The 27,997-nt window shown below is 40.1% G+C and overlaps 2 protein-coding genes across 2 annotated transcripts in view; both read left to right on the forward strand.

The window, feature by feature from the left end:
* The window catches only part of LOC144612204 (myelin-associated glycoprotein-like), a 760,913-nt gene that overhangs the window by 349,691 nt on the left and 383,225 nt on the right, over positions 1 to 27,997 (forward strand).
* Positions 11 to 27,965, forward strand: LOC144612108 (histone-lysine N-methyltransferase PRDM9-like). The gene is made up of 8 exons (XM_078431666.1): positions 11 to 47; positions 187 to 309; positions 1,417 to 1,536; positions 5,973 to 6,243; positions 17,700 to 17,778; positions 19,092 to 19,122; positions 19,753 to 19,875; positions 26,287 to 27,965. The coding sequence occupies exons 1-8, from the start codon at positions 11 to 13 to the stop codon at positions 27,192 to 27,194; spliced, it is 1,692 nt and encodes a 563-aa protein (XP_078287792.1). The 3' UTR covers positions 27,195 to 27,965.

A 27,997-nucleotide genomic window follows, 5' to 3' on the forward strand; every position in this document is an offset into this window, starting at 1 on the left:
GAATAATAGCATGAATACTCTGGAGGAAATAATGATAACATTGCAAAGTGATATTTCGACAGATAAATATCTGTCGAAATATCACTTTGCAATGTTATCATTATATCACTTTGCACTGTTAAGTTCAGTGAAGATAAATACTTGAAGTTGGCCATAACAGATGATGAGCATTTTTATTTTTCACAGGATTGGATGTACCAAAGCCAGAATTCATGACAAATCGGAGGAGAAGGCGTCAAACGCAAGTCTACGAATCTAGCGAATCAGATGAGGATTCGACACCTAAACTTCTGACAAAAAATGCAAAACGTAATTTAAATCTGTTTGAAATATTAAATGCAGTTTTTCAACTATAATTGATTCTAATCAATTTGGCTATTAGCCTATGGAATCTGGTGCAAGGGTGATTTTATTCTTATCTTTGGAGTGGTAGGATACTTGTTAAATTGGAAATGTTTTTCCCAATGTGTTATTTATGAAATGTAAATTTACTTTTCCTAATTTTTAATTTTGTGATATGTTGCTTCCATTTTTAACTCTAAAACATTAGATATATCCAGAATTGCCAAACTATTGAGATACAGTCTGTGCTTTTCCAAAGCAGCACTGATGTGGCACTTTTTTTCCTAAGGAGTCAGAATCTTTAGGCATCCTTTTAAGAATGCAAAAGGCAAGAATACGAAAAGAAAGCCCGTCGTAAAGGTAAGAACAGAAATTATTCCCAGGATAAAGGACATGTGAGAATTAACAGAGTGGCTCTACATTGGCATTTTATTTTCTACAAGATAGAAATGACTGCTTTTTAGACAAATCTTCGTCACTGCTGTTGGAGTCAGGTGCTAACATTCGCAAATAAGTTTTTATTGTTGAAAGAGGAACAATTGTTCCCACATTTTCCCATATTTGCTGACAATATCAAACTTCCTTTTAGAGTAGAGTATGAAAGACGAGAGTTCACTGAAATATTGCACACAAGGCAGTTACTGCTTTTATTAGTAGCTTATTTGAGTTTCCAAGTTAATAATGCGATGGAAGAAATAATCGAGAAGAAGTAGAGCCAATCTATTTGTGTCCTTATGAATCACAGGTTGCACCAAAATGTCTCTTTACAGGTCATTACAGGGGAGGGCAAAAGAGATTTGGGAGGAGCCGCTGAGGAAACGAAGGAAGGCACAGTGTTGGTGAAAAGAATCAAAAGAGCAACAGGTAATTCTGTTTGTAAAAGTAAAACTCAAAATGAGTAACTCCTGTGCATTCCAGTAAATGATGGAGATGATATAATGACCATCTGACTACCACCATGTCAATTCATAGAACATGTTGCATATTATGTAACTAACTTCCATATTTTACAGTTCAACCACTTACCTGACTTGAAACAATGTAATTAGGTTATTTTTGGCTTTCTTTTTTCAGTTTTGGGATCTACAAGCGAGGAAACGACCAAACAGACAGACAAAATAATTTATAATTTACGAAATAAAGAGAGGATCATCTATACAAAAGAACAGGAGCTCCGTAATGACGATTACCTGTGTATGTCCAAAGGAACCAATTTATTTCTTCAAAGCAACCATATTTCATTAGGAGCATTGAAGTGATTGCATGGTGTATTGGTAGCCAGTGCAATGGTGGAACAATGCGGGCTTTGGTTCAAGAGCACAAAATTGTGTTCACTCATGAAGAATTTTTTTCTTTTAACATTAATCACTGGTACTTTCCGTAACATTTGATGTTAACTTCTGGAATTTTGTCAGACATTGGAATCTGACATTGATTCCCCGGTAAACTGACCGTGACTGTTTAAAGAAAGTGTGGTTCATGTCCAATTTATGTAGGCACTTTCCTGGTAACTGTGGGCATCATAAAGGATGTGAATGTAAGAGTATTGCTTTGTGTATTATTAATGTAGGGCTATGTGCAGTATGACCAACTGACGTTACCAAAAATATTAATCAAACTGTTGTGATACATTGTGGGAAGAACAATGAATTGTTAATCTTTCTTTATCTTCTTGTCTTTTAACTTTTCCTGCTATGTCATTTTGTGGGTATCTATGTCATTTTGTGAGTTATTTTGCCATCTACCTTCTTGTCAGCAATAATCTTGGAAACATTGCAGGTGCCTTGCTCTAAGATGTCTTTGAAGATGTCTATTTGCCAACTGTCATAACTTTCCATTTAATTTCCTAATCTAAGCAATCTGACCTTAATATATCAGTAAATGGCTTAATATATTTCTCTATGTTCTGTTTTCACTTCATCACTCATAAGATCAATGTACGTTCCTGTCATTTAAACAAGGAGTCCCAAAGGATTCTTTATTGCAAAGCTACCAGTTAATTCTGTCATGTTGCACAAGATATCCAGCATCATCTGTGGAAAGAGAAACACAACTAATGTTTGAGGAGGAAGACCCTTTGTTGGAACTTCAATGTGAGATGCTAACACTGTTTTTATTTCCATAATTCTTCTCTGACTTGCTGGGATTACCAGCATTCATCTTGGATAGAACGTTTCCAGACTCATTTCAGTTTCAAATTCATTTTCCCACAAATTCAGCATTTTTTTCCTTTCTATATGAAGATTGAATTTGACAATACAAATATTTGATTTCCCTTTTTAAAAATGCTCTCTTTCTTTGACATTTTTGATTAACCTTCTCTCTTATTCCACCACATGATTCCCTGAGCCAAATCTGTTCATCACAGTTGCACTCATGTAAAATTATATTAGTCCGGCCAACTCAACCTTGTCTTGCATTTGGTAAAGTGCAGTTTAGATACAAACCATGCATTTACTTTTCTACATTGTATACTTTATTAAATCTCTTTTCTTTTTGCATAGTTATAGGGTGCAAGTTGCATCAGGAGTTAAAATTGGCAAGTAATAAAGGTACAGTAGCCTGGATATAGGGTGCAAGGTGCATCAAGAGTTAATATTGGCATGTAACAAAGGTAATGCTAGGGTGGTTAAAGATATTTCAATATGCAGGCAGACTGGGAAAATCAGTATGATACAGGACCCCAAGAAAGGGAGTTTGTAGATTGCCTCCAAGATGGATTCTTTGAACAGCTTGTATTGGAGCCTACCAGGGAGAAGGCAATTCTGGATTTTGTGTTGTCCATTGAACCAGATTTAATAAGGGAACTCAAGGTAAAGGAACCGCTTGGAGGTAGTGACTGTAGTATAATTAGTTTTAATATGCAATTTGAGCGGGAGAAGGTTAAATCAGAAGTGTCGGTGTTGCAGTTGAACAAAGGGGACTATGAAGGCATGAGAGAAGAGCTGGCCAAGGTGAAATAGAAAGGGATCCTAGCAGGAATGACGGTGGAACAGCAATGGCAGGAATTTCTGAGCATAATCCAGAAGATGCAGGATCATTTCATTCCAAAGGCGAAGATAGATTCTAACGGGTGTAGGAGGCAACCGTAGCTGACAAGGGAAGTTAGAGATGGAATAAAACAAAAAGAAAAGATGTATAAGATAGCAAAGAGTAGCGGGAAGCCAGAGGAGTGGGCAACTTTCAAAGGACAACAGAAGATGGCAAAAAGGGCAATACGGGCTGAAAAGATGAGGTAGGAAGCGAAGCTGGCCAAGAATATAAAGAAGGATAGTAAAAGCTTCTTTAGGTATGTTAAGAGAAAAAGATTAGTAAAGGCAAATGTGGGTCCCTTGAAGGCAGAAACGGGTGAAATTATTATGGGTAACAAGGAAATGGCTGAAGATTTGAACAGGTACTTTGGACCTGTCTTCACTAATGAAGGCACTAACAATCTTCCAGATGCACTAGTGGACAGAGTATAAAGGGAGTCAGAGGAACTAAAAGAAATTTGCATTAGGCGAGAAATAGGATTGGGTGGACTGATGGGACTGAAGGCTGATAAATCCCCAGGGCCTAATGGTCTGCATCCCAGGGTACTCAAGGAGGTGGCTCTAGATATCATGGACGCATTAGTGATTATTTTCCAATGTTCAATATATTCAGGATCAGTTCCTGTGGATTGGAGGGTAGGTAATGTTATCCCACTTTTCAAGAAAGGAGCGAGAGAGGAAACGGGGAATTATAGACCAGTTAACCTGACATCGGTGGTGGGGAAGATGCTGGAGTCAATTATTAAATAGGTAATAACGGCACATCTGGATAGTGGTAAAAGGATTGGTCCAAGTCAGCATGGATTTATGAAGGGGAAATCCTGCTTGACTAATCATCTGGAATTTTTTGAGGATGTGACAAGTAAAATGGATGAAGGAGAGCAAGTGGATGTAGTGTTTCTAGACTTTCAGAAAGCCGTTGTTTGATTAGGTACCACACGGGAGGTTGGTGAGCAAAATTAAATCACATGGCATTGGGGGTAGGGTATGGACATGGATAGAGAATTGGTTGGCAGACAGGAAGCAAAGAGTAGGAATAAACGGGTCCTTTTCAGAATGGCAGGCAGTGGAGAGTGGAGTGCCGTAAGGCTCAGTGCTGGGGCCACAACTATTTACAATATAAGTGATTTGGATGATGGAAGTAGAAGTAACACTAGCACGTTTGCGGATGACACAAAGCTGGGTGGCAGTGGGAACTGTGAGGATAATGTTAGGAGGTTGCTAGGTGAATTGGACAGGTTGAGTGAGTGGGCAGATGCATGGCAGATGCAGTATAATGTAGATAACTGTGAGGTTATCCACTTTGGCGGCAAAAATAAGGAAGCAGATTATTATATCAATGGTGTCAGATTAGGTAAAGGGGAATTGCAACGAGACCTTGGTATCCTTGTACACCAGTCACTGAAAGTAAGCGTGCAGGTACAGCAGGCTGTGGCCTTCATAACAACAGGATTTGAGTATAAGAGTAAAGAGGTCTTTATGCAGTTGTATAGGGCCCTGGTGAGACCACATTTGGAGTATTGTGTGCCGTTTTTGTCTCCTAATTTGAGGTAGGACGTCCTTGCTATTTAGGCAGTGCAGTGTAGGTTCACGAGGTTAATCCCTGGGATGGAGGGACTGTCATGAGGAAAGATTGGAAAGACTATGGTTATATTCACTGGAGTTTAAAATGATGAGAGGGGATCTTATAGAGACATAAAATTATAAAGGGACTGGACAAGGCAGATGCAGGAAAAATGTTCCCAATGTTGGGGCAGTCCAGAACCAGGGGACACATTCTAAGAATAAAGGGGAGGCCATTTAAAACTGAGGTGAGAAGAAACTTTTTCACCCAGAGAGTTGTGAATTTGTAGAATTCTCTGCCTCAGAAGGCAGTGGAGGCCAATTCACTGGCTGCATTCAAAAGAGAGTTAGATAGAACTCTTGTGGCTAGTGGAATCGAGGGATATGGGGAGAAGGCAGGAACAGGGAACTGATTGTGGATGATTAGCCATGATCACATTGAATGGTGGTGCTGGCTCGAAGGGCCGAATGGCTTACTCCTGCACCTATGTCAATGGTCTTAATTCATCTGCCTTGTTACAAATGCTTCATAAGTTCACATAATAGACTTACTTTTATCCTTCAAAACACTTTTCTTGGAGTTGACTCCATGCACTACAGCACTGTTACCGTTAAACATACTCTGCATTACATCATGCTTGTTATTACTAAATGCAAAATTATATTCCATGGTCATGATTTTTCTCTTGATGTTTATAAATATCCATTCAGTTCAACACGGCAGCCATTTTGAATTTAATAGCGGCATCTTACCCCGAAGATATTCATGGGGGACAAACATCACAAAGGGAAGAACAAATCGGCCACTATTAATCTCTCACATTTTCAATGCTTCCTCAGAAGAGTAATTTTGGAAAGAGTAATTTTTCCAAGATCTTCTGCACAACATCTACATCATGGTCGTATTATATTCTGAAATACTTTTAATAAGGTAACATCTTTTGTGGATCAACAAGCATTTTCAGTACCAAGTGCAGCCATTTTCAATAACGCCAACACCCTGATCAGTTCTTAATTTTATATTTTCCGTTATAGTTTGTGAAGCCTGTGAGACATTTTTTATTGAAGAATGCCCAGTGCATGGCCAACCAATATTAATGAAGGACACTGTCATTGATTGCAATCGCCCCGATACAGCTCATTTAACTCTACCAGAGGGCCTCAGCATTGCCACGTCCAAAATTCGTAAAGCCGATCTTGGCGTCTGGAATGAAGGGAAGGTTATTCCCAGGGGCATTTATTTTGGAACTATGAAGGAGAAGTTTCAAATGAAGAAGAAGCTGCTATCAGTGGTTACTCATGGGCGGTAAGTGGTTCCAATAGTTCATCATGGAAAATGCTCAGCAGGTTTGATAATATTTGTTGAAGAAAGATCATCATCCTGAAATGTGAGCTGTGTTTTATCCTCCACGAATGCTGCCTGCCTTGCTGGGTATCTCCTGAACTCTCTGTTTTTATTACAATTTTTTTGTAGCTGATTTATTTTATATTCTAATCAAAGTCATCAAGTTTCTTACCAATAAAGAAACAGTTTGAAGCTAACTGAAAATAATTTCTGTAACTTAGATTCTTAATTACATGTTTCCATTTTAATTTGGTTGTCAATGTGAATATAGACGGAAGGGTCTGTGCTCTTTGTCTTTCTCTTCTGTTCCAGTGATTCCCACTTCACTGCTCAGACTGGCATCCCTCTCCCTCACCCAATCTCTGAGCTGACTCAATGCCCCATCTCCTTCCTGTTCTGCTGCCCCTCTTTCACCCTGATGTCCGACCTCCTTGTTTGAGAATACATTGAACGTTTCTGACTAATCAGAAATCATTAGCACAGTGATATTACCAAAATTTAAAAACCTATTACAACCCGACAAAGCTCCTTGAAATTGCAAAATGTTTATTATATTCTTGGAGTTTCTTTGCCATGTGATTTAATTCGCAGGAATTTTCGAGTGCTCTGATATAAAAGTGTAATCAAGTAAAATAGGTGAAATGGTTGTTAGTTGAAGGGAACTGGGAACTGTAAGCTTCACGTTTGTTTTCTTTATCAATGTGGGTTTTTTTTAAACCAAATATCTCTTTTATAGATCAGTAAGGCAAACAATGACACTGAATACATTGATGCACAGGATGAATCTAAATCGAACTGGATGAGGTAAGGGAAAGACTAATGCTTATCATAAGGATGAGGGGGGATCTTATTGAAACATATAAGATAATTAGGGGATTGGACACATTAGAGGCAGATAACATGTTCCCAATGTTGGGGGAGTCCAGAACAAGGGGCCACAGTTTGAGAATAAGGGGTAGGCCATTTAGAACGGAGATGAGGAAGAACTTTTTCAGTCAGAGAGTGGTGAAGGTGTGGAATTCTCTGCCTCAGAGGGCAGTGGAGGCCAGTTCGTTGGATGCTTTCAAGAGAGAGCTGGATAGAGCTCTTAAGGATAGCGGAGTGAGGGGGTATGGGGAGAAGGCAGGAACGGGGTACTGATTGAGAGTGATCAGCCATGATCGCATTGAATGGCGGTGCTGGCTCGAAGGGCTGAATGGCCTACTCCTGCACCTATTGTCTATTGTCTATAATAATAAGCAATAACTGGGTTATTTAAGAAAGGAGACACAAGAGACTGCAGATGCTGGAATCTTGGAGTAAAAGCAAAGTGTGAGAGGAACTCAGTGGGTCAGGCAGCATCTGTGCAGGGAATCAACAAACAACGTTTCGGGTGGGACTTTTTTCAGACTGATGGAGTACAAGGGAATAAAGCTGGAAAAGAGAGGTGGGGTGGGACAAAGGTGGGCAAGTGAGGGGAAAGAAACATAGAAAATAGGTGCAGGAGGAGGCCATTTGGCCCTTTGAGCAGGCACCGCCATGCACTGATCATGGCTGATCATCCACAATCAGTAACCTGTGCCTGCCTTCTCCCCATATCCCTTGATTCCACTAGCCCCAAGAACTCTATCTGACTCTTTTAAATCCATCCAGTGAATTGGCCTCCACTGCCTTCTGTATCGGAGAATTCCACAAATTCACAACTCTCAGGGTGAAAATGCTTCTTCTCACCTCAGTTTTAAATGGCCTCTCCTTTATTCTTAGATTGTAGTCCCTGGTTCTGGACACCCCCAACATTGGGAACATTATTCCTGTATCTAACTTGTACAGTCCTTTTATAATTTTATACGTCTCTATAAGATCCCCTCTCATCTTTCTAAACTCCAGTGAATACAGGTCCAATTTTTCCTCATATGACAATCCCGCCATCCCAGGGATTAACCTGGTGAATCTACGCTGCGCTGCCTCAATAGCAAGGACGTCCTTCCTCAAATTAGGAGACCAAAACTGCACACAATAATCCAGATGTGGTTTTACCAGGGCCGTATACAACTGCAGAAGGACCTCTTTGCTCCTATACTTAAATCTTCTCGTTATGAAGACCAACATGCCATTGGCTTTCTTCACCGCTTACTGTACCTGCACACTTACTTTCAGTGCCTGGTGTACAAAGACACCCAGGTCTCGCTGCACTTCCCCTTTACCTAATCTGACACCATTGAGATAATAATCTGCCTCCTTGTTTTTGCCACCAAAGTGGATAACCTCATGCTTTGTGTCATCTGTAAACTTGCTAGTGTTACTTATAATTCCATCATCCAAACCATTAATTTATATGGTGAATAGTTGCGGCCCCAACACTGAGCCTTGCGGCACTCCACTCGCAACTGCATGCCATTCCAAAAAGAACCCGTTTATTCCTACTCTTTGCTTCCTGTCTGCCTTCCAATTCTCCATCCATGTCAGTACCCTACCCCCAATACCATGTGCTCTAATTTTGCTCACCAACCTCCCATGTGGGCCCTTATCAAAGGCCTTCTGAAAGTCTACATACACTACATCCACTGGCTCTCCTTCATCCATTTTACTTGTCACATCAAAGAATTCCAGAAGATTAGTCAAGCAAGATTTCCCCTTCATAAATCCATGCTGACTTGGACTTATCCTTTTACTGCCGTTTTTGTCAAATGTGCCGTTATTGCCTCTTTAATAATTGACTCAAGCATTTTCCCCACCACCGATGTCAGGCTAACTGGTCTATAATTCCCCGTTTTCTCTCCCGCTCCTTTCTTGAAAAGTGGGATAACATTAGCGACCCTCCAATCCACAGGAACTGATCGTGAATCTATTGAACATTGGAAAATGATCACCAATACGTCCACGATTTCTCGAGCCACCTCCTTGAATACCCTGGGATGCAGACCATCATGCCCTGGGGATTTATCAACCTTCAGTCCCATCAGTCTACGCAATACTATTTCTCGCCTAATGCAAATTTCTTTCAGTTCCTCTGTCTCCCTAGATCCTCTGTCTTCTAGTACATGTGGGAGATTGTTTGTGTCTTCCTTAGTGAAGACAGATCCGAAGTACCTGTTCAACTCTTCCACCATTTCCTTGTTACCCACAATAATTTCACCCGTTTCTGCCTTCAACAGACCCACATTTGTCCCAACTAATCTCTTTCTCTTAACATACTGAAAGAAGCTTTTACTGTCCTTTATATTCCTGGCCAGCTTCCCCTCGTACTTCATCTTTTCAGCCCGTATTGCCCTTTTTGTTACCTTCTGTTGTCCTTTGAAAGTTCCCCAATCCTCTGGCTTACTCCCCTTAGAATCTTTCTTCCTCTTTGGAAATAAATGATCCTGCATCTTCTGGATTATGCCCAGAAATTCCTGCCATTGCTGTTCCACCGACATTCCTGCTAGGATCCTTTTCCAGTCGACCTTGGCCAGCTCCTCTATCATGCCTTCATAGTCCCCTTTGTTCAACTGCAACACTGACATTTCTGATTTAACCTTCTCCCTCTCAAATTGCAGATTAAAACTATTCAATATTATGGTCACTACCTCCAAGCTGTTCCTCAAGTTCCCTTATTAAATCTGGTTTGTTGGACAACACTGAATCCAGAATTGTCATCTTTCTGGTAGGCTGGAGTACAAACTGCTCGAAGAATCCATCTCGAAGGCACACTGCAAACTCCCTTTCTTGGGGTCCAGAACCAACCTGATTTTTCCTGTCTCACTGTGAACTGTGAGGAAGATGCTATGAGGTTTCAGGATGACTTGGACAGGTTGTGTGAGTGGGCGGATGCATGGCAGATGTAGTTTAATGTGGATAAGTGTGAGGTTATCCACGTTGTTGGTAAGAATAGGAGGGCAGAGTATTATCTGAATGGTGTCAAGTTAGGAAAAGGGGACGTACAACGAGATCTGGTTGGGAGGCCATTCAGACCATCTCCCTCATCCTTCTAGTTGTCTGTCTCCATCTGGCAACTTTCCCCAGCTGTGAGGAAAGAATATTAACCTGAAATATTCACTCCGTTTCTACCTCCACAGATGCTGCCTGACTTGCTGATTATTATCTCGGGCAATTTTTTATTTTTTTACAATAGTGGTTTTGCAGCAGCCACTGTGTGCTGCTCCTGACTTCAGTGTGGGGGAAGTCCAGGATTGTCACTGTCTTCATTGCCAGAAATGTACACTGATGTCTGTTGGCTGGAAGCTGCAATCTTGAATCTTGACAGGCAACATTTTGGGTCTGGACCTTTCAGGCAGATCACGCCAGACCTGCACGAAAAATGCAGTTTCCTCTCTTACTGTGATATGGTTTATTACTTCTTGGAATCAATAATGTGTTGATCTTCCTGGAATGTAATTAACAGCTGATTTCTTTCAACCGTAGAAAAAAACTCACTATATTCTTTTTTTAAATTTATTTTAAATTTTTTTAAAGCATATGTACAAATAATAATAAACGACAAACTGGTTATAGAATTCTTACATAGCTTCAATTTTTTAATTTTTTAAGAAAAAATAAAGATGAAAAGAGATTGAAAAAAATGACTATAAACTAATAGAGACAAAGCAAAGAAAAAAGAGAATTACAAATATAAAGATTATGGGGATAGATCCGGGAGATGATGAGTATAGTTGTACATCCAACCCTAAACTCAAGTTTTAACTTTAGTTTTAAATTTTAGTTTTGTGTCAAACCCATTTACTTTTTTAAAAATTCAATAATTGGAGACCATATTTTAAAAAATAGATCTGGTTTGTCAATTAAGGCAAACCTTATTTTTTCCAAATGCAAGGTCTCGGTCATTTCCGTAATCCACATTTTAATTGTGGGGGTTACTGTTTTTTCCCAAAATTTAAGTATTAATTTTTTCGCAGTTATTAAACTGTAGTCAAGAAAGCGTCTCTGACTTAGCGCAAAGTTTGTAATGTGTTCTGATAATCCTAAAATTATTAATTTTGGATCTAAATCCAGTTGGTTATCGATAACTTTGGAAATGTTTTTTAAAATATCGATCCAAAAATTTTGCATATTTGTACAAGTCACAAAAGTGTGAGTTAAATTGGCTTCTTGAAATTGACATTTATCACAAATAGGGGAGATACTTGGGAAGATCCTGTTTAATTTTGTTTTCGAATAATGTAGACTGCGTAATATTTTAAGTTGTATTAATGAGTGTCTAGTGTTTAACGAGCATTGATGTATGTGTTGTAAACTTTCGTCCCATATGTCTTGCAGTATGGGTTGAGCCAATTCGTCGTCCCATGCTCGTCTATATGATTCTGATGACGGAATGTCGGTATCTAAAAGAGTATTATAAATATAAGATATTAATTTATTTGTATTGTAGTGACAGTTCAAGCATTCATCAAGAATTCCTGGGCCTCTAAATCTATATTCTTGCGTATGTGATTTTACATAATCTCTGAGTTGTAAATATCTAAAAAAAATCTTAGCATGTAAACCATACTTCTGTTGTAATTCCTGAAAAGATAGAAAAGTTCCCTTATTATAGAGGTCTCCCAGCATTTTAATTCCATAACTTTTCCATTGAATGAATCCTCTATCTGAGACAGACGGTTTGAAAGAAGGGTTATTTGCGATGGGTAGGAAGAAAGATAAATTACTCAATTTTAAAGTGAGTTTTAATTGTTTCCAAATACGGATAACACTTGGTATAATCGGGTTTCCTCCATATGTTTTTTATTCAAATTTATTGGGGCGAATAGGATCGCACCAATGTCAAATGGTAAGCAATCCTCCTTCTCCAACTTTAACCAATCTGGTTGCCGATCAATGTCGTCCAGCCAGAAGGTTATATTTTTAATATTAACCGCCCAATAATAAAATAGGAAGTTTGGTAAAGCGAATCCTCCATTAGTTTTAGACTTGCATAAATGTCTTTTATTTATTCTATGGGTCTTATAATCCCAAATAAAATTAGTAATAATTGAATCCATTTTTTTGAAATATTTTTTTGGAAGGTGTATCGGGATTGCTTGAAATAAGTATAGTAGCTGTGGGAGGAAGATCATCTTTATAGCATTAATTCGACCAGCTAATGAAATAGGGAGTGTTTTCCAAAATTGGATATTTCTATGTAATTTAGTAACTAAAGAAGGGAAATTTGATTTAAATATAGAAGTATATTTCCTAGTCACGTAGATTCCAAGGTATTTGAACTTTTCATAGGCAATTTTAAAAGGGAATTGTTGAAGTATAGCCGAATTTTGTTCTGTAATTGGCATGATTTCGCTTTTGTACCAATTAATTCTATATCCGGAGAATGAGCCAAATTGAGTTATGAGATTTAGTAAATTCGGAATGCTGATTTCAGGGTTTGTGATGTATAATAGTACATCATCCACATATAAGGAAATTTTGTTAATTGTATGTTTAGTGTTATAGCCGTGAATGTCTGGGTGTGATCTGATACTCTCGGCGAGTGGTTCTATAACGAGGGCAAATAAAAGCGGAGATAGTGGACATCCTTGTCTACAACCTCTGGATAAGTGAAATTTTGGTGACATCATTTGATTTGTCAGTATTCTAGCTGTTGGAGTTTTATATAAAAGTTTCACCCATGAGCAAAAATTTTAACCGAGTTGGATCAAATGCTTGATCCAATGCTTTTTCAGCGTCTAGTGAAATGATTGCTAAGTCTTCGTTTAATATTCTGTTTGAGTATATTATATTGAACAAGCGTCTTAAGTTATAGAAAGAATATCGTTTAGATATAAAGCCTGATTGGTCAGGGTGTGTTAATTTATCAATAACTAAACTTAATCTATGGGCTAAAATTTCAGCTAATATCTTCTGATCAGTATTTAAAAGAGCTATGGCTCTATACGAACCAGGATCTTCAGAATCCTTATCTCTTTTAGGGATAAGTATTATTGTTGATTCAGTCAAAGTTTGTGGTAATATCTGTTGTTTAAAGGCGTAACTGTATACGGTTTGTAAGCGTGGGGAGATCAAGTCACTAAATTTTTTATAAAATTCATTATTTAAGCCATCAGGACCAGGGGTCTTCCCATTTTTCAAGGACTTAATGACCTCTTCAATGTCATTCGTAGTTATTTCTGTGCCCAGTAAATTTCTCTCATTGTCATTTAAACCAGAGAGGTTACATTTCTGCAAAAAAAGTTTTGCATATTCGCAGGGCTATCTATTATGTTTGATGAGTATATTGTCTGATAAAATTGTAAAAATCTCTCGTTAATGTCCTTGGGTAATTTAAGCAAGTCTCCGTTATCTGATCCGATTTTATGAATTGTGGATTTGTCTTCTAGTTTATGGAGTTGACGAGCTAGCAATTTCTGTATCTTATCTCCAAATTCAAAATATATTTGTTTAGTTTGCTGAAAAAGCCTTAAGATTTGAGCTGAAAGTATATGATTTAACCTATATTTAAGAGCAGCAATTTTATTATGTATTGTAATAGAAGGAGCGATCATGTTTATTGTGTCTAGCTGTTTTATCTGTCTTTCTAGCTCATGTTGTTCAGCTCGGTTCTTCTTGTTTTGGGAAGCCTGAAAGGCAATAATACACCCTCTCACAAACGCTTTGAATGTTTCCCAGAGCAGGGAAGCAGATGTTTCAGGGAGGTCATTTGTCTGAAAAAAGGTTTTAATCTGCGAGTTGAGATAGTCGTAACATGCTGTTTCGTTTAAGATTTGTGGGTTGAATCTCCAATTAGTCTGTTTCTCCGTTACTCCTTGTAGTTTTACCCTAAATGTTAGAGGGGAATGATCGGATATAATAATGTTATGATATTTTGAATTATACGTATAAGGAATGAGTTTGGAGTCCACTAAGAAGTAGTCAATTCTTGAGTATGTTTTGTGCACGTTCTCCAAACGTCTTTTATATTTGCACTGTTTATATATGAATTTAATAATTCACATGACTTGGATTTTATTTTCCTTTGAGTTGACAATCTATCCAAATAAGGATCTAATGTACAATTTAAATCTCCTCCAATTAACAAATTGTATTGTCCAAATTCTGGAATAGTATTCAATATTTTCTTTAAAAATAGCAGTTTGTCAAAGTTTGGTGCATAGATATTCACCAATATCAGTTTTGTAGAATACAGTTCACCCACTAATATGACATATCTACCTTCAGTATCAACAATAGTAGAGGTATGTTTGAATGGTATACCCTTACGGATTAAAATGGCTACCCCTCTTGATTTAAAGGAGAATGATGAATGAAATAATTTGTCAATCCATTTGCCTTTCAGTCTATTATGTGCTATGTTTTTGAGATGGGTTTCCTGAAGAAACATTATATCAGCATTAATTGATTTTAGATGTGAAAGTACCTTACCTCTTTTGATTGGTTCATTAATGCCCTTGACATTCCAGCTACAAAATGTAATACCTTTACCCCCAGATTTCGTAGTAGTATCTTGCATCTTAAAGATTAAATGGTCTATGATAAAGTAAATGGTTTGTCACACAAACCATAGCATTCTTCTTGAGTGGAGGGTGGGTGGTCTTTTGTGGTATTCGGAGTATCACCCGAAAGTATCTCCCAAAATGATATAAATACTTAATAATAACATAGTGAAAAAAATTAGAAGATAAGAACGTAGAGAGTTAAAAGAGTGCAGGAAAAGAAAAGAAACATCTAAAACTACAATTAGTGCAGTTAGTGAAAGCCACCCAATGGTGGCAAAAAATTCAAGGACTTCCGTAGCTTGTGACAAAATTGATACTAGCTCCGGTTTAAAATTATATATATTTTTAGAAGCAAGGGGAAATAAACAGGACAGGCCCAAAGGAATTTAATCCAAAATAGGCTAGTTTTCCCCCCTAGGGTGTATTAGTTAAATGTTAAAAGTAAAATTTACATGAGTCAAGTGTTACTTGTACTTCTTATTGGTAGTGATTAATAATAATTTTTTATTAATAGTAGTTAGTAAAGATTAATAGTCATATAGCTTGTTCACTGGTCTTGGAAATTTAAATTATAACGCCTTATAGTCCAATCAGTTCTCTGCCAGTGATTACAGCCGTGGAGTGGTATTCATCCCTTCAGCGAGTTTTCAATCTCTCGGGCGAATACGAATGCTTTATTGTGATCAGTATAAAAGGTTTCTGTCTGCTTGTAGGTGACTCGCAGTTTGGCCGGGTACAACATTCCGAATCTGAGCGATGGGATCTTCCTCAAAATTGATCTTGTCTCGTTAAAAAGTGCTCTTTTCTTAACCACCTCAGCAGGATAATCTCTAAAAATACGGATATTATCGCCTTGGAATGATAAGTTTCTGTTGGTAGCGATTCTCGACAAAATATCTTCTAAGACGTGAGGGTAGTGTACCTTTAATATCAAATGCCTTGGGGGAGCACCAGCAGCTGGCCGAGCTCTCAGTGCTCTGTGGGCTCGATCCAGCAACGGTTTTGTGTCCAGTTTCAAAACATCCCGTAGGAGTTCAGCAGTGAAATCACAAAGGTTTTTATCTTTCTCTTGGCCTTCTTTAACTCCGACAATCCTTAGGTTCTGACGTTTAGAGCGACCCTCTAAGTCAATGCATTTTTCGGTTACTTTCGCTAGTAGATCAGATAGGCGTTGAGTCTCCGTTAATACCCTTTTTGTTGTTTCAGCGCTTGTCTCAGCTAGAACTTCCAACTCGCGTATAATCTCGTCATGTTGATGTACCGTAGTAGTAATATGCTCCAACTTACTGGTAAAGTCGGAATCCAGTTTTTGTAGTTTAGAGTTTACTTACACCATATCATATCATATCATATATATACAGCCGGAAACAGGCCTTTTCGGCCCTCCAAGTCCGTGCCGCCCAGCGATCCCCGTACATTAACACTATCCTACACCCACTAGGGACAATTTTTACATTTACCCAGCCAATTAACCTACATACCTGTACGTCTTTGGAGCGTGGGAGGAAACCGAAGATCTCGGAGAAAACCCACGCAGGTCACGGGGAGAACGTACAAACTCCTTACAGTGCAGCACCCGTAGTCAGGATCGAGCCTGAGTCTCCGGCGCTGCATTCGCTGTAAAGCAGCAACTCTACCGCTGCGCGACCGTGTTCGTTCATACTATCACACATTTCTTTCTTCACTGATAGTAACTTCTCACTGATGATAGTTGATATTTCTCCCTTCAATCCTTTCAACGATATTAATTCATCTTTCATTTCCTGAAAATCATCCTTCATACTTGAAAGATCCTCACCAACTATGGTTCGAAATTCCTCCAATCCAATTTTTTTAGGCTGTGGCTTTCGGGGCTGTTTGGAAATTTCTTCTTGGGTCGGCACTGGAATTGAGGCCGAGGCTGATGCTTCTGAGTGAAGAAATATCTAATTTCTATCCTGAAGAAGTTACCCGTTAATTTTAAGTTGTGATTCTTTATCCTCTAATTGTCCTGTATTAAATTTTTTAAATGATATTTTCAGATCTGTTTTGGAATTAATATCTGATGATTACAGATTATGCACCAAAGTGAATCAGATACAATGTTTGTTTTTCCAGGATGCTGACAAGTTCAAAGACATTGCTGGCTATTTTTCCAAGGAAGAGTTTGAAGAAATAAGTGACTGGGAGAAGCTCCGTTATAAGAACGTGAAGCGGAATTATGAAGCCATGCTTGCTGTTGGTTTGTACAAAATTTTGTCCACTTTTTTTTCCCTTTTTGCCCTTTTCTAATGATGCATGCTGACATGATTTTTTTTTCCCCACATGAAAACTAAATAGATCTGTGGTTTCTGAGACCAGGTCCTTGGTGAGATCCTTCCTTTTCACCATTTCACTCCACAGGTATACTTTGACAATATGTCTGAGGATATTGAACATTCCTGTTCTTTGATAACATAATTGCTGTTGGCTTCTTCCTTGTGATCTTGGTCTCTGAAGTCATTGGCAGATTTCCATTAAAGAAAGTGAGTTCACATCAAGCATCCAGTCCAGACAGTGTTCATGGCTGAGTACGAAAAACCTGTGTCGAGTAACTACTTTGAGAATTCAGGAATATCCTCAACCTCTTGCATCTGTGCTCAAGGTTCTCACCTGATCCAACATTGGATCTATCGTTCCCATGTTTAAGAAGGCCACTGTGATCTACCTCACTGACTTCCATCTGGTAGCACTCAGATTCACGGTAATAAAGTGCCTAGAGGTTGGCTAGGGTGCAAATCCACTCTTGCCTCACAAATGTTAGACAGAGCTCTAGGGGATAGTGGAATCAAGGGATATGGGGAGAAGGCAGGCACAGGTTACTGATTGTAGATGATCAGCCATGATCACAATGAATGGCGGTGCTGGCTCGAAGGGCCAAATGGCCTCCTCCTGCATCTATTTTCTATGTTCTATGACTTGGATCCACTTCACTTTGTGAACTGTCAAAGCTGGTCAACAGTAATGCTATCTCACTGGCTCTGCACTCTGCTGTAGACCATCGAGAATACATGCCAGACAGCTATTCATCAACTACGGCTTGGCATTCAACACTATCATCCCCTCCAAATTACCAGTAAGGTCCAATACCTGGTTCTCTGTGCCTTCCTTTGCAACTGGATGTGAGAGAGAGGGAAATTGGTTGAGTGGTGCTGCAACAATAACCTCTAGCTGAACTCTTAACAAACTTGTGCAGATGTACTGTAGAAAGTATCCTGACTGGTTGCATCGTGGCCTGCTAAGGCAATCCAATGCAGAGAAATGGTAGCGCATCGGTAGAGTTGCTGCTTTACAGCGAATGCAGCGCTGGAGACTCAGGTTCGATCCTGACTACGGGTGCTGCACTGTAAGGAGTTTGTACGTTCTCCCCGTGACCTGTATGGGTTTTCTCCGAGATCTTTGGTTTCCTCCCACACTCCAAAGACGTACAGGTATGTAGGTTAATTGGCTGGGTAAATGTAAAAATTGTCCCTAGTGGGTGTAGGATAGTGTTAATGTACGGGGATCGCTGGGCGGCGCGGACTTGGTGGGCCGAAAAGGCCTGTTTCCGGCTGTATATATATGATATGATATGATATGAATGCAAGAGGCTGCATGGTGTGGTGGACTCGACCCAGTCCATCACAGGCACACACCTCCCCACCATCAATAGCATCTACATGAGAACCCAGCTCAAGAAGGCGGCATCGGTCATCAAGGTTCCCATTCATCCGGGCTGTTCTCTCATCTTGCTGCTACAATCAGGTAGGAGATACTGAAGCCTGAAGTCTCACCACCAGGATCAGGATCTGCTACTTTCTGACAACTATATTCTTGAAACCATATGTGCAATCCTAATGCAACCGTGATTCCTATTGCACAACCATAGACTTTTCATAACAACGTAATTTGACTGATGTCTTGTAGAGTTGTACAGTCTTCTCGCAGCAGTCTTACAGAATTTCTACATAATTAGTTTTATGTATATCCGTCTCTAAACCTGTTATGGTTCTGCAAAGTAGCCTTTCATTGTATCTACATCGTACATGCATACAACAATAAACTTGACACAATTTGGAAAAATTGGGATCGGGATCAAACAAACCTGTGTCATCACTTGTGCATGCCAGAGACTGAGTTATTCCAACACTTTGTGTTTTATCCTTGAAGTTCCTCTCTTAACATGTCACTGCTCCCTCAAGTACAGCACACTCCTGCAAAACATTTCCATAATGAGCCTTGGAAAATGGGAATATATTTCCATATGTCTGGAAAAACCCATTGGAGGAAAACACAGGCAGTGATTTCTGTTGTGTGAAGGAATGAGTAATTGAAGATACAGACTCCAATCTGAGACTAACTGTTTGGTCCACTGTGCAACAGTAATTCCTGCTCTCCTTAATGTCTCAGAGACAGGTACTACTTGCAACAGGCTCCACAAGTTTGTAGATGCTTAATCAAATGTGTCATTAATGACGCATCTATAAGTTTGCAGATGACACCGCTGTCTGGTCATGAACAATGAGGAGACAGAGTACAGGAAGGAGAAAGAGTACCTTGTAACTTAGTGTCAAATTAACAACATCCCCTTCAATGTCACAAGATGAAAAGCTAGTTCTCGACTTCAGGATAGAATACATGCCCCAATCATCATCAATAGTGCCAAAGTTCAAAGGATTCTTGGGCGTAAGATTACCAACAATTCTTTGTGGACCAATCTCAGTGAAACAACAGCCACTGTTCCCCACAGTTAACAGACTACTGAATGGTCCTTCAATAAGCTAGATACAGTCCCGATTCTCCAACCTAGTTCATTTTCTCTGGAACTGTTGCATGACAATACTGAGAAATATATTTTGCAGTCTGCCATCTTTCCCTTCACTCTACCTTTTCTACTTGTGATGTATTATGTGATTTGATTGGATAGCATGCAAGTAGCATGAATACTCTGGAGGAAATAATGATAACATTGCAAAGTGATATTTCCACAGATATTTGCACTGTTAAGTTCAGTGAAGATAAATACTTGAAGTTGGCCATAACAGATGATGAGCATTTTTATTTTTCACAGGATTGGATGTACCAAAGCCAGAATTCATGACAAATCGGAGGAGAAGGCGTCAAACCCAAGTCTACGAATCTAGCGAATCAGATGAGGATTCGACACCTGAACTTCTGACAAAAAATGCAAAACGTAATTTAAATCTGTTTGAAATATTAAATGCAGTTTTTCAACTATAATTGATTCTTATCAATTTGGCCATTAGCCTATGGAATCTGGTGCAAGGGTGATTTTATTCTTATCTTTGGAGTGGTAGGATACTCGTTAAATTGGAAATGTTTTTCCCAATGTGTTATTTATGAAATGTAAATTTACTTTTCCTAATTTTAAATTTTGTGATATGTTGCTTCCATTTTTAACTCTAAAACATTAGATATATCCAGAATTGCCAAACTATTGCGATACAGTCTGTGCTTTTCCAAAGCAGCACTGATGTGGCACTTTTTTTCCTAAGGAGTCAGAATCTTTAGGCATCCTTTTAAGAATGCAAAAGGCAAGAATACGAAAAGAAAGCCCGTTGTAAAGGTAAGAACAGAAATTATTCCCAGGATAAAGGACATGTGAGAATTAACAGAGTGGTTCTACATTGGCATTTTATTTTCTACAAGATAGAAATTACTGCTTTTTAGACAAATCTTCGTCACTGCTGTTGGAGTCAGGTGCTAACATTCGCAAATAAGTTTTTATTGTTGAAAGAGGAACAATTGTTCCCACATTTTCCCATATTTGCTGACAATATCAAACTTCCTTTTAGAGTAGAGTATGAAAGACGAGAGTTCACTGAAATATTGCACACAAGGCAGTTACTGCTTTTATTAGTAGCTTATTTGAGTATCCAAGTTAATAATGCGATGGAAGAAATAATCGAGAAGAAGTAGAGCCAATCTATTTGTGTCCTTATGAATCACAGGTTGCACCAAAATGTCTCTTTACAGGTCATTACAGGGGAGGGCAAAAGAGATTTGGGAGGAGCCGCTGAGGAAACGAAGGAAGGCACAGTGTTGGTGAAAAGAATCAAAAGAGCAACAGGTAATTCTGTTTGTAAAAGTAAAACTCAAAATGAGTAACTCCTGTGCATTCCAGTAAATGATGGAGATGATATAATGACCATCTGACTACCACCATGTCATTTCAATTCAATTCATAGAACATATCATATCATATATATACAGCCGGAAACAGGCCTTTTCGGCCCACCAAGTCCGTGCCGCCCAGCGATCCCCGTACATTAACACTATCCTACACCCACTAGGGACAATTTTTACATTTACCCTGTCAATTAACCTACAAACCTGTACGTAGATAACATGTTGCATATTATGTAACTAACTTCCATATTTTACAGTGGCCCTTTTTGCTAAAGGAATCAGGGGGTATGGAGAGAAGGCAGGTACAGGCTACTGAGCTGAATGATCAGCCATGATCATATTGAATGGCGGTGCAGGCTCGAAGGGCCGAATGGCCTACTCCTGCACCTATTTTCTATGTTTCTATGTAACTGTGGGCATCATAAAGGATGTGAATGTAAGAGTATTGCTTTGTGTATTATTAATGTAGGGCTATGTGCAGTATGACCAACTGACGTTACCAAAAATATTAATCAAACTGTTGTGATACATTGTGGGAAGAACAATGAATTGTTGATCTTTCTTTATCTTCTTGTCTTTTAACTTTTCCTGCTATGTCATTTTGTGGGTATCTATGTCATTTTGTGAGTTATTTTGCCATCTACCTTCTTGTCAGCAATAATCTTGGAAACATTGCAGGTGCCTTGCTCTAAGATGTCTTTGAAGATGTCTATTTGCCAACTGTCATAACTTTCCATCTAATTTCCTAATCTAAGCAATCTGACCTTAATATATCAGTAAATGGCTTAATATATTTCTCTATGTTCTGTTTTCACTTCATCACTCATAAGATCAATGTACGTTCCTGTCATTTAAACAAGGAGTCCCAAAGGATTCTTTATTGCAAAGCTACCAGTTAATTCTGTCATGTTGCACAAGATATCCAGCATCATCTGTGGAAAGAGAAACACAACTAATGTTTGAGGAGGAAGACCCTTTGTTGGAACTTCAATGTGAGATGCTAACACTGTTTTTATTTCCATAATTCTTCTCTGACTTGCTGGGATTACCAGCATTCATCTTGGATAGAACGTTTCCAGACTCATTTCACTTTAAAATTCATTTTCCCACAAATTCAGCATTTTTTCCTTTCTATATGAAGATTGAATTTGACAACACAAATATTTGATTTCCCTTTTGTGAAATGCTCTCTTTCTTTGATATTTTTGATTAACCTTCTCTCTTATTCCACCACATGATTACCTGAGCCAAATCTGTTCATCACAGTTGCACTCATGTAAAATTATATTAGTCCGGCCAACTCAACCTTGTCTTGCATTTGGTAAAGTGCAGTTTAGATACAAACCATGCATTTACTTTTCTACATTGTATACTTTATTAAATCTCTTTTCTTTTTGCATAGTTATAGGGTGCAAGTTGCATCAGGAGTTAAAATTGGCAAGTAATAAAGGTACAGTAGCCTGGATATAGGGTGCAAGTTGCATCAGGAGTTAATATTGGCATGTAACAAAGGTAATGCTAGGGTGGTTAAAGAGATTTCAATATGCAGGCAGACTGGGAAAATCAGTATGATACAGGACCCCAAGAAAGGGAGTTTGTAGATTGCCTCCAAGATGGATTCTTTGAACAGCTTGTATTGGGGCCTACCAGGGAGAAGGCAATTCTGGATTTCGTGTTGTCCATTGAACCAGATTTAATAAGGGAACTCAAGGTAAAGGAACCGCTTGGAGGTAGTGACTGTAATATAATTAGTTTTAATATGCAATTTGAGCGGGAGAAGGTTAAATCAGAAGTGTCGGTGTTGCCTTTGAACAAAGGGGACTATGAAGGCATGAGAGAAGAGCTGGCCAAGGTGAAATAGAAAGGGATCCTAGCAGGAATGACGGTGGAACAGCAATGGCAGGAATTTCTGGGCATAATCCAGAAGATGCAGGATCATTTCATTCCAAAGGCGAAGATAGATTCTAACGGGAGTAGGAGGCAACCGTAGCTGACAAGGGAAGTTAGAGATGGAATAAAACAAAAAGAAAAGATGTATAAGATAGCAAAGAGTAGCGGGAAGCCAGAGGAGTGGGCAACTTTCAAAGGACAACAGAAGATGGCAAAAAGGGCAATACGGGCTGAAAAGATGAGGTAGGAAGCGAAGCTGGCCAAGAATATAAAGAAGGATAGTAAAAGCTTCTTTAGGTATGTTAAGAGAAAAAGATTAGTAAAGGCAAATGTGGGTCCCTTGAAGGCAGAAACGGGTGAAATTATTATGGGTAACAAGGAAATGGCTGAAGATTTGAACAGGTACTTTGGACCTGTCTTCACTAATGAAGGCACTAACAATCTTCCAGATGCACTAGTGGACAGAGTATCAAGGGAGTCAGAGGAACTAAAATAAATTTGCATTAGGCGAGAAATAGGATTGGGTAGACAGATGGGACTGAAGGCTGATAAATCCCCAGGGCCTGATCGTCTGCATCCCAGGGTACTCAAGGAGGTGGCTCTAGAAATCATGGACGCATTAGTGATTATTTTCCAATGTTTAATATATTCAGGATCAGTTCCTGTGGATTGGAGGGTAGCTTATGTTATCCCACATTTCAAGAAAGGAGCGAGAGAGGAAACGGGGAATTATAGACCAGTTAACCTGACATCGGTGGTGGGGAAGATGCTGGAGTCAATTATTAAATAGGTAATAACGGCACATCTGGATAGTGGTAAAAGGATTGGTCCAAGTCAGCATGGATTTATGAAGGGGAAATCCTGCTTGACTAATCATCTGGAATTTTTTGAGGATGTGACAAGTAAAATGGATGAAGGAGAGCAAGTGGATGTAGTGTTTCTAGACTTTCAGAAAGCCGTTGTTTGATTAGGTACCACACGGGAGGTTGGTGAGCAAAATTAAATCACATGGCATTGGGGGTAGGGTATGGACATGGATAGAGAATTGGTTGGCAGACAGGAAGCAAAGAGTCGGAATAAAGGGGTCCTTTTCAGAATGGTAGGCAGTGGAGAGGAGTGCTGCAAGGCTCAGTGCTGGGGCCGCAACTATTTACGATATAAGTGATTTGGATGATGGAAGTAGAAGTAACACTAGCACATTTGCGGATGACACAAAGCTGGGTGGCAGTGGGAACTGTGAGGATAATGTTAGGAGGTTGCTAGGTGAATTGGACAGGTTGAGTGAGTGGGCAGATGCATGGCAGATGCAGTATAATGTAGATAACTGTGAGGTTATCCACTTTGGCGGCAAAAATAAGGAAGCAGATTATTATATCAATGGTGTCAGATTAGGTAAAGGGGAATTGCAACGAGACCTTGGTATCCTTGTACACCAGTCACTGAAAGTAAGCGTGCAGGTACAGCAGGCTGTGAAGAAAGCTTATGGCATGTTGGCCTTCATAACAACAGGATTTGAGTATAAGAGTAAAGACCCTGTGTAGGGCCCTGGTGAGACCACATTTGGAGTATTGTGTGCCGTTTTTGTCTCCTAATTTGAGGTAGGACGTCCTTGCTATTTAGGCAGTGCAGTGTAGGTTCACGAGGTTAATCCCTGGGATGGAGGGACTGTCATATCAGGAAAGATTGGAAAGACTATGGTTATATTCACTGGAGTTTAGAATGATGAGAGGGGATCTTATAGAGACATAAAATTATAAAGGGACTGGACAAGGCAGATGCAGGAAAAATGTTCCCAATGTTGGGGGAGTCCAGAACCAGGGGACACATTCTAAGAATAAAGGGGAGGCCATTTAAAACTGAGGTGAGAAGAAACTTTTTCACCCAGAGAGTTGTGAATTTGTAGAATTCTCTGCCACAGCAGGCAATGGAGGCCAATTCACTGAATGAATTTAAGAGTTCGGTAGAGCTCTTGGAGCTAGTGGAATCCAGAGATATGGGGAGACGGCAGGTACAGGTTAATGATTGTGGATGATCAGCCATGAGCACTGTGAAGGGCCAAATGGCTCGAAGGGCCAAATGGCCTCCACCTATTTCAGATGTTTCTATGATGTTGGGGGAGTCCAAAACCAGGGACCACAGTTTAAGAATAAGGGGTAGACCATTTAGAACCGAGATGAGGAAAAATATTTTCACCCCGAGAGTTGTGAATTTGTGGAATTCTCTGCCTCAAAAGGCAGTGGAGGCCAATTCACTGGCTGCATTCAAAAGAGAGTTAGATAGAGCTCTTGGGGCTAGCGGAATCGAGGGATATGGGGAGAAGGCAGGAACACGGAACTGATTGTGGATGATTAGCCATGATCACATTGAATGGTGGTGCTGGCTCGAAGAGCCGAATGGCTTACTCCTGCACCTATGTCAATGGTCTTAATTCATCTGCCTTGTTACAAATGCTTCATAAGTTCACATAATAGACTGTTACTTTTATCCTTCAAAACACTTTTCTTGGAGTTGACTCCATGCACTACAGCACTGTTTAACATACTCTGCATTACATCATGCTTGGTATTACTAAATGCAAAATTATATTCCATGGTCATGATTTTTCTCTTGATGTTTATAAATATTCATACAGTTCAACACGGCAGCCATTGGAGTCTTTGCAGGAAGCAGGGTGGGAAGAAGTGTAGACAAGGTAGTTGTGGACTGTCAGTGGGTTTGTAATAGATGTCAGCCTGTGATGGAGACTGAGATCAAGAAAGGCGAGGGTGGTGTCAAAGATGGTCCAAGTGAATTTGAGTGCAGGATGGAAATTGGTGGTGAAGTTAATGAAGTCCATGAGTTCTGGATGGGTGCAGGAGGTAGTACCGATGCTCTTGTCAATGTGACGGAGATAGAGGTCAGGGATAGGGCCAGTGTTCGCCTGGAACAGGGATTGTTCAACACAATCAAACTTTAACTAATTTACTGTAAAATAATTACGGGTGTTTAAAGTGGCACGTCAGAACTATGATCAAAAACAAAGCAGCAGTTGTAGTAAGGATGAGAAATTTGCAGAATAGTGAAGTGCAGAGAATTGTGCTGAATGATGTCGCAGGTGTCAGAAGCTCAAAAACTTTGTGGATGCACTGATTTTATTCAAAACATCCTTGGAGCAACTCACGCTGAATCACTGAGCATTTACAAAGATGCAGTCAGCCCCTTTGCCCTGCTGTCGTCCTCAGCAACTCCCAGCTCATGATGTTATTTGACATCTGCACTTTGCTTTTCACTTGCCCATTTTAACAAGCCAGTCATCACACTGGGTTAGAAGAATTCTTAAAAACTTACTGACATGTACCTTGTTCCTTGGGGGATATCAAAGACAGAATCCATCCCCCTCGAGTCTTTAACAGAATCATCTGGTGATTGATAACTCCCTCCTCCCCACAATCACTAGTCACGCCTGTAAATTATTTCAATTAACATCTCGGAGCAGCTCCATTAACACTGACGCATTTACTAATCTGTCTTCCAAATCAGAGCGTGGATTTTTGCTGAAAGTGATCATTTCTGTTTCCTTCTCTAGCGGTAGACGGCGTGACCCAAGGAGACTGTCATCCCTGCCCTCACTGCACTATAGCATTCACCACGGCGGAGTACCTTACAAGGCACTTAAGAAGGCATCCTGAAGCCACCAGACCAACGCCAGCTGGTCAACCTTCTTCCCCCAGAGTGGACACTGATCCACAAAGTAAACGTGAGCAGAGTCCGCTCACACCATCTGACGGAAGGAGGGCAATAGGGAAGTCAAGTGATATTCCAGGACGAATAACGGAGAGACAGCATGAATGTGCAGAATGTGGGAAGTGTTTCACGCGGGCAGGGAACCTTCACCGACACCAGCGGACCCACACCGGAGAGAGGCCGTACACATGTTCTGTCTGCGGGAAGGGCTTTGCATGGGCAGGGCACCTCCACCGACACCAGCGGACCCACACCGGAGAGAGGCCGTATACATGTTCTGTCTGTGGGAAGGGCTTTGCACTGGCAGGGAACCTCCACCAACACCAGCGGACCCACACCGGAGAGAGGCCATACACATGTTCTGTCTGTGGGAAGAGCTTTGCACACTCAGGGAGCCTCCACCTACACCAGCGGACCCACACCGGAGAGAGGCCGTACACATGTTCTGTCTGTGGGAAGGGCTTTGCACGGGCAGAGCACCTCCACCTACACCAGCGGACCCACACCGGAGAGAGGCCGCACACATGTTCTGTCTGTGGGAAGAGCTTTGCACACTCGGGGAGCCTCCACCGACACCAGCGGACCCACACCGGAGAGAGGCCGTACACATGTTCTGTCTGTGGGAAGAGCTTTTCTTATCTCAATCAGCAGAAAGCTCACACCTGCCGTGAAACGTGCCCCGTGTGTGGGAATGTTTTTAAGGTCACAGCAGCTTTCACTGTTCACCTGAGAGCCTGTGCAGAACAGTAAAAGGTCACCAATTGTCAGTGTTATCATTTCCTTTATATTATTTTATTTTATATTATTTCAATTATTTCCTTTTGAATTACGTTGAGTAATTATTCATGTTTCCAGTCAGTATCAATATTGGCACTTGCTGTATTTTCCTCTTGATGGTGATGCTTTGTGTGGAGAAGTCTGGGGTGTCAGGGATGGGTCCGTGGTTCCCACTCCCTGTGTGAATTGGGGACCAGTGACAGGTATCATTGCCGCATGTCCGACCCTCTCCAGACTGCATCTTCCGACTGGGATAGACTGCCCCCACTGGGATATTCTGACTGTGCTGTTGTGATGCAGTCTGGTTCTCGCACTGAGTTCATCAACACTGCGATTGATAAACCAGCCACTTTTATTGTTGCCGAAAGTCAGGAGTACCGTTCTGTGCCGTGGGCTCATTGCCCCGGTTACTTTGATCAAACTGCTGGTCCCTGCAGGTTTCACTTTATTCCTGTGAGATTTCTTGAAGCGGTGATCAGTAAAATGCTGACACTGGAGTTTGAACGTTTAAAGTGTTGTTCGAAGTATAAGGAGAAGGTGAGTTTGTAAATTGAATCGTTGGTTGTGTTGGTTGATGTGATTTATTTAACGGAGGTTTGAGACCCGAAATGTGTTTTAATTTGTATTATTCTGCGTTGTATTTAAAATATTTCTCTGTGAGGCGATTGACCAGCACCCGCGTTGTCCCGGCTAAATCTGTTCATGTTATTCTCATGTTATTAAAGTAATTGTGTTGTGAATCAATGTGATTGGAGTATTTTTAATGGCGGTTGCAC

The sequence above is a fragment of the Rhinoraja longicauda genome, chromosome 43 (assembly GCF_053455715.1).
Source record: "Rhinoraja longicauda isolate Sanriku21f chromosome 43, sRhiLon1.1, whole genome shotgun sequence".
In the NCBI taxonomy this organism is placed as follows: domain Eukaryota; kingdom Metazoa; phylum Chordata; class Chondrichthyes; order Rajiformes; family Arhynchobatidae; genus Rhinoraja; species Rhinoraja longicauda.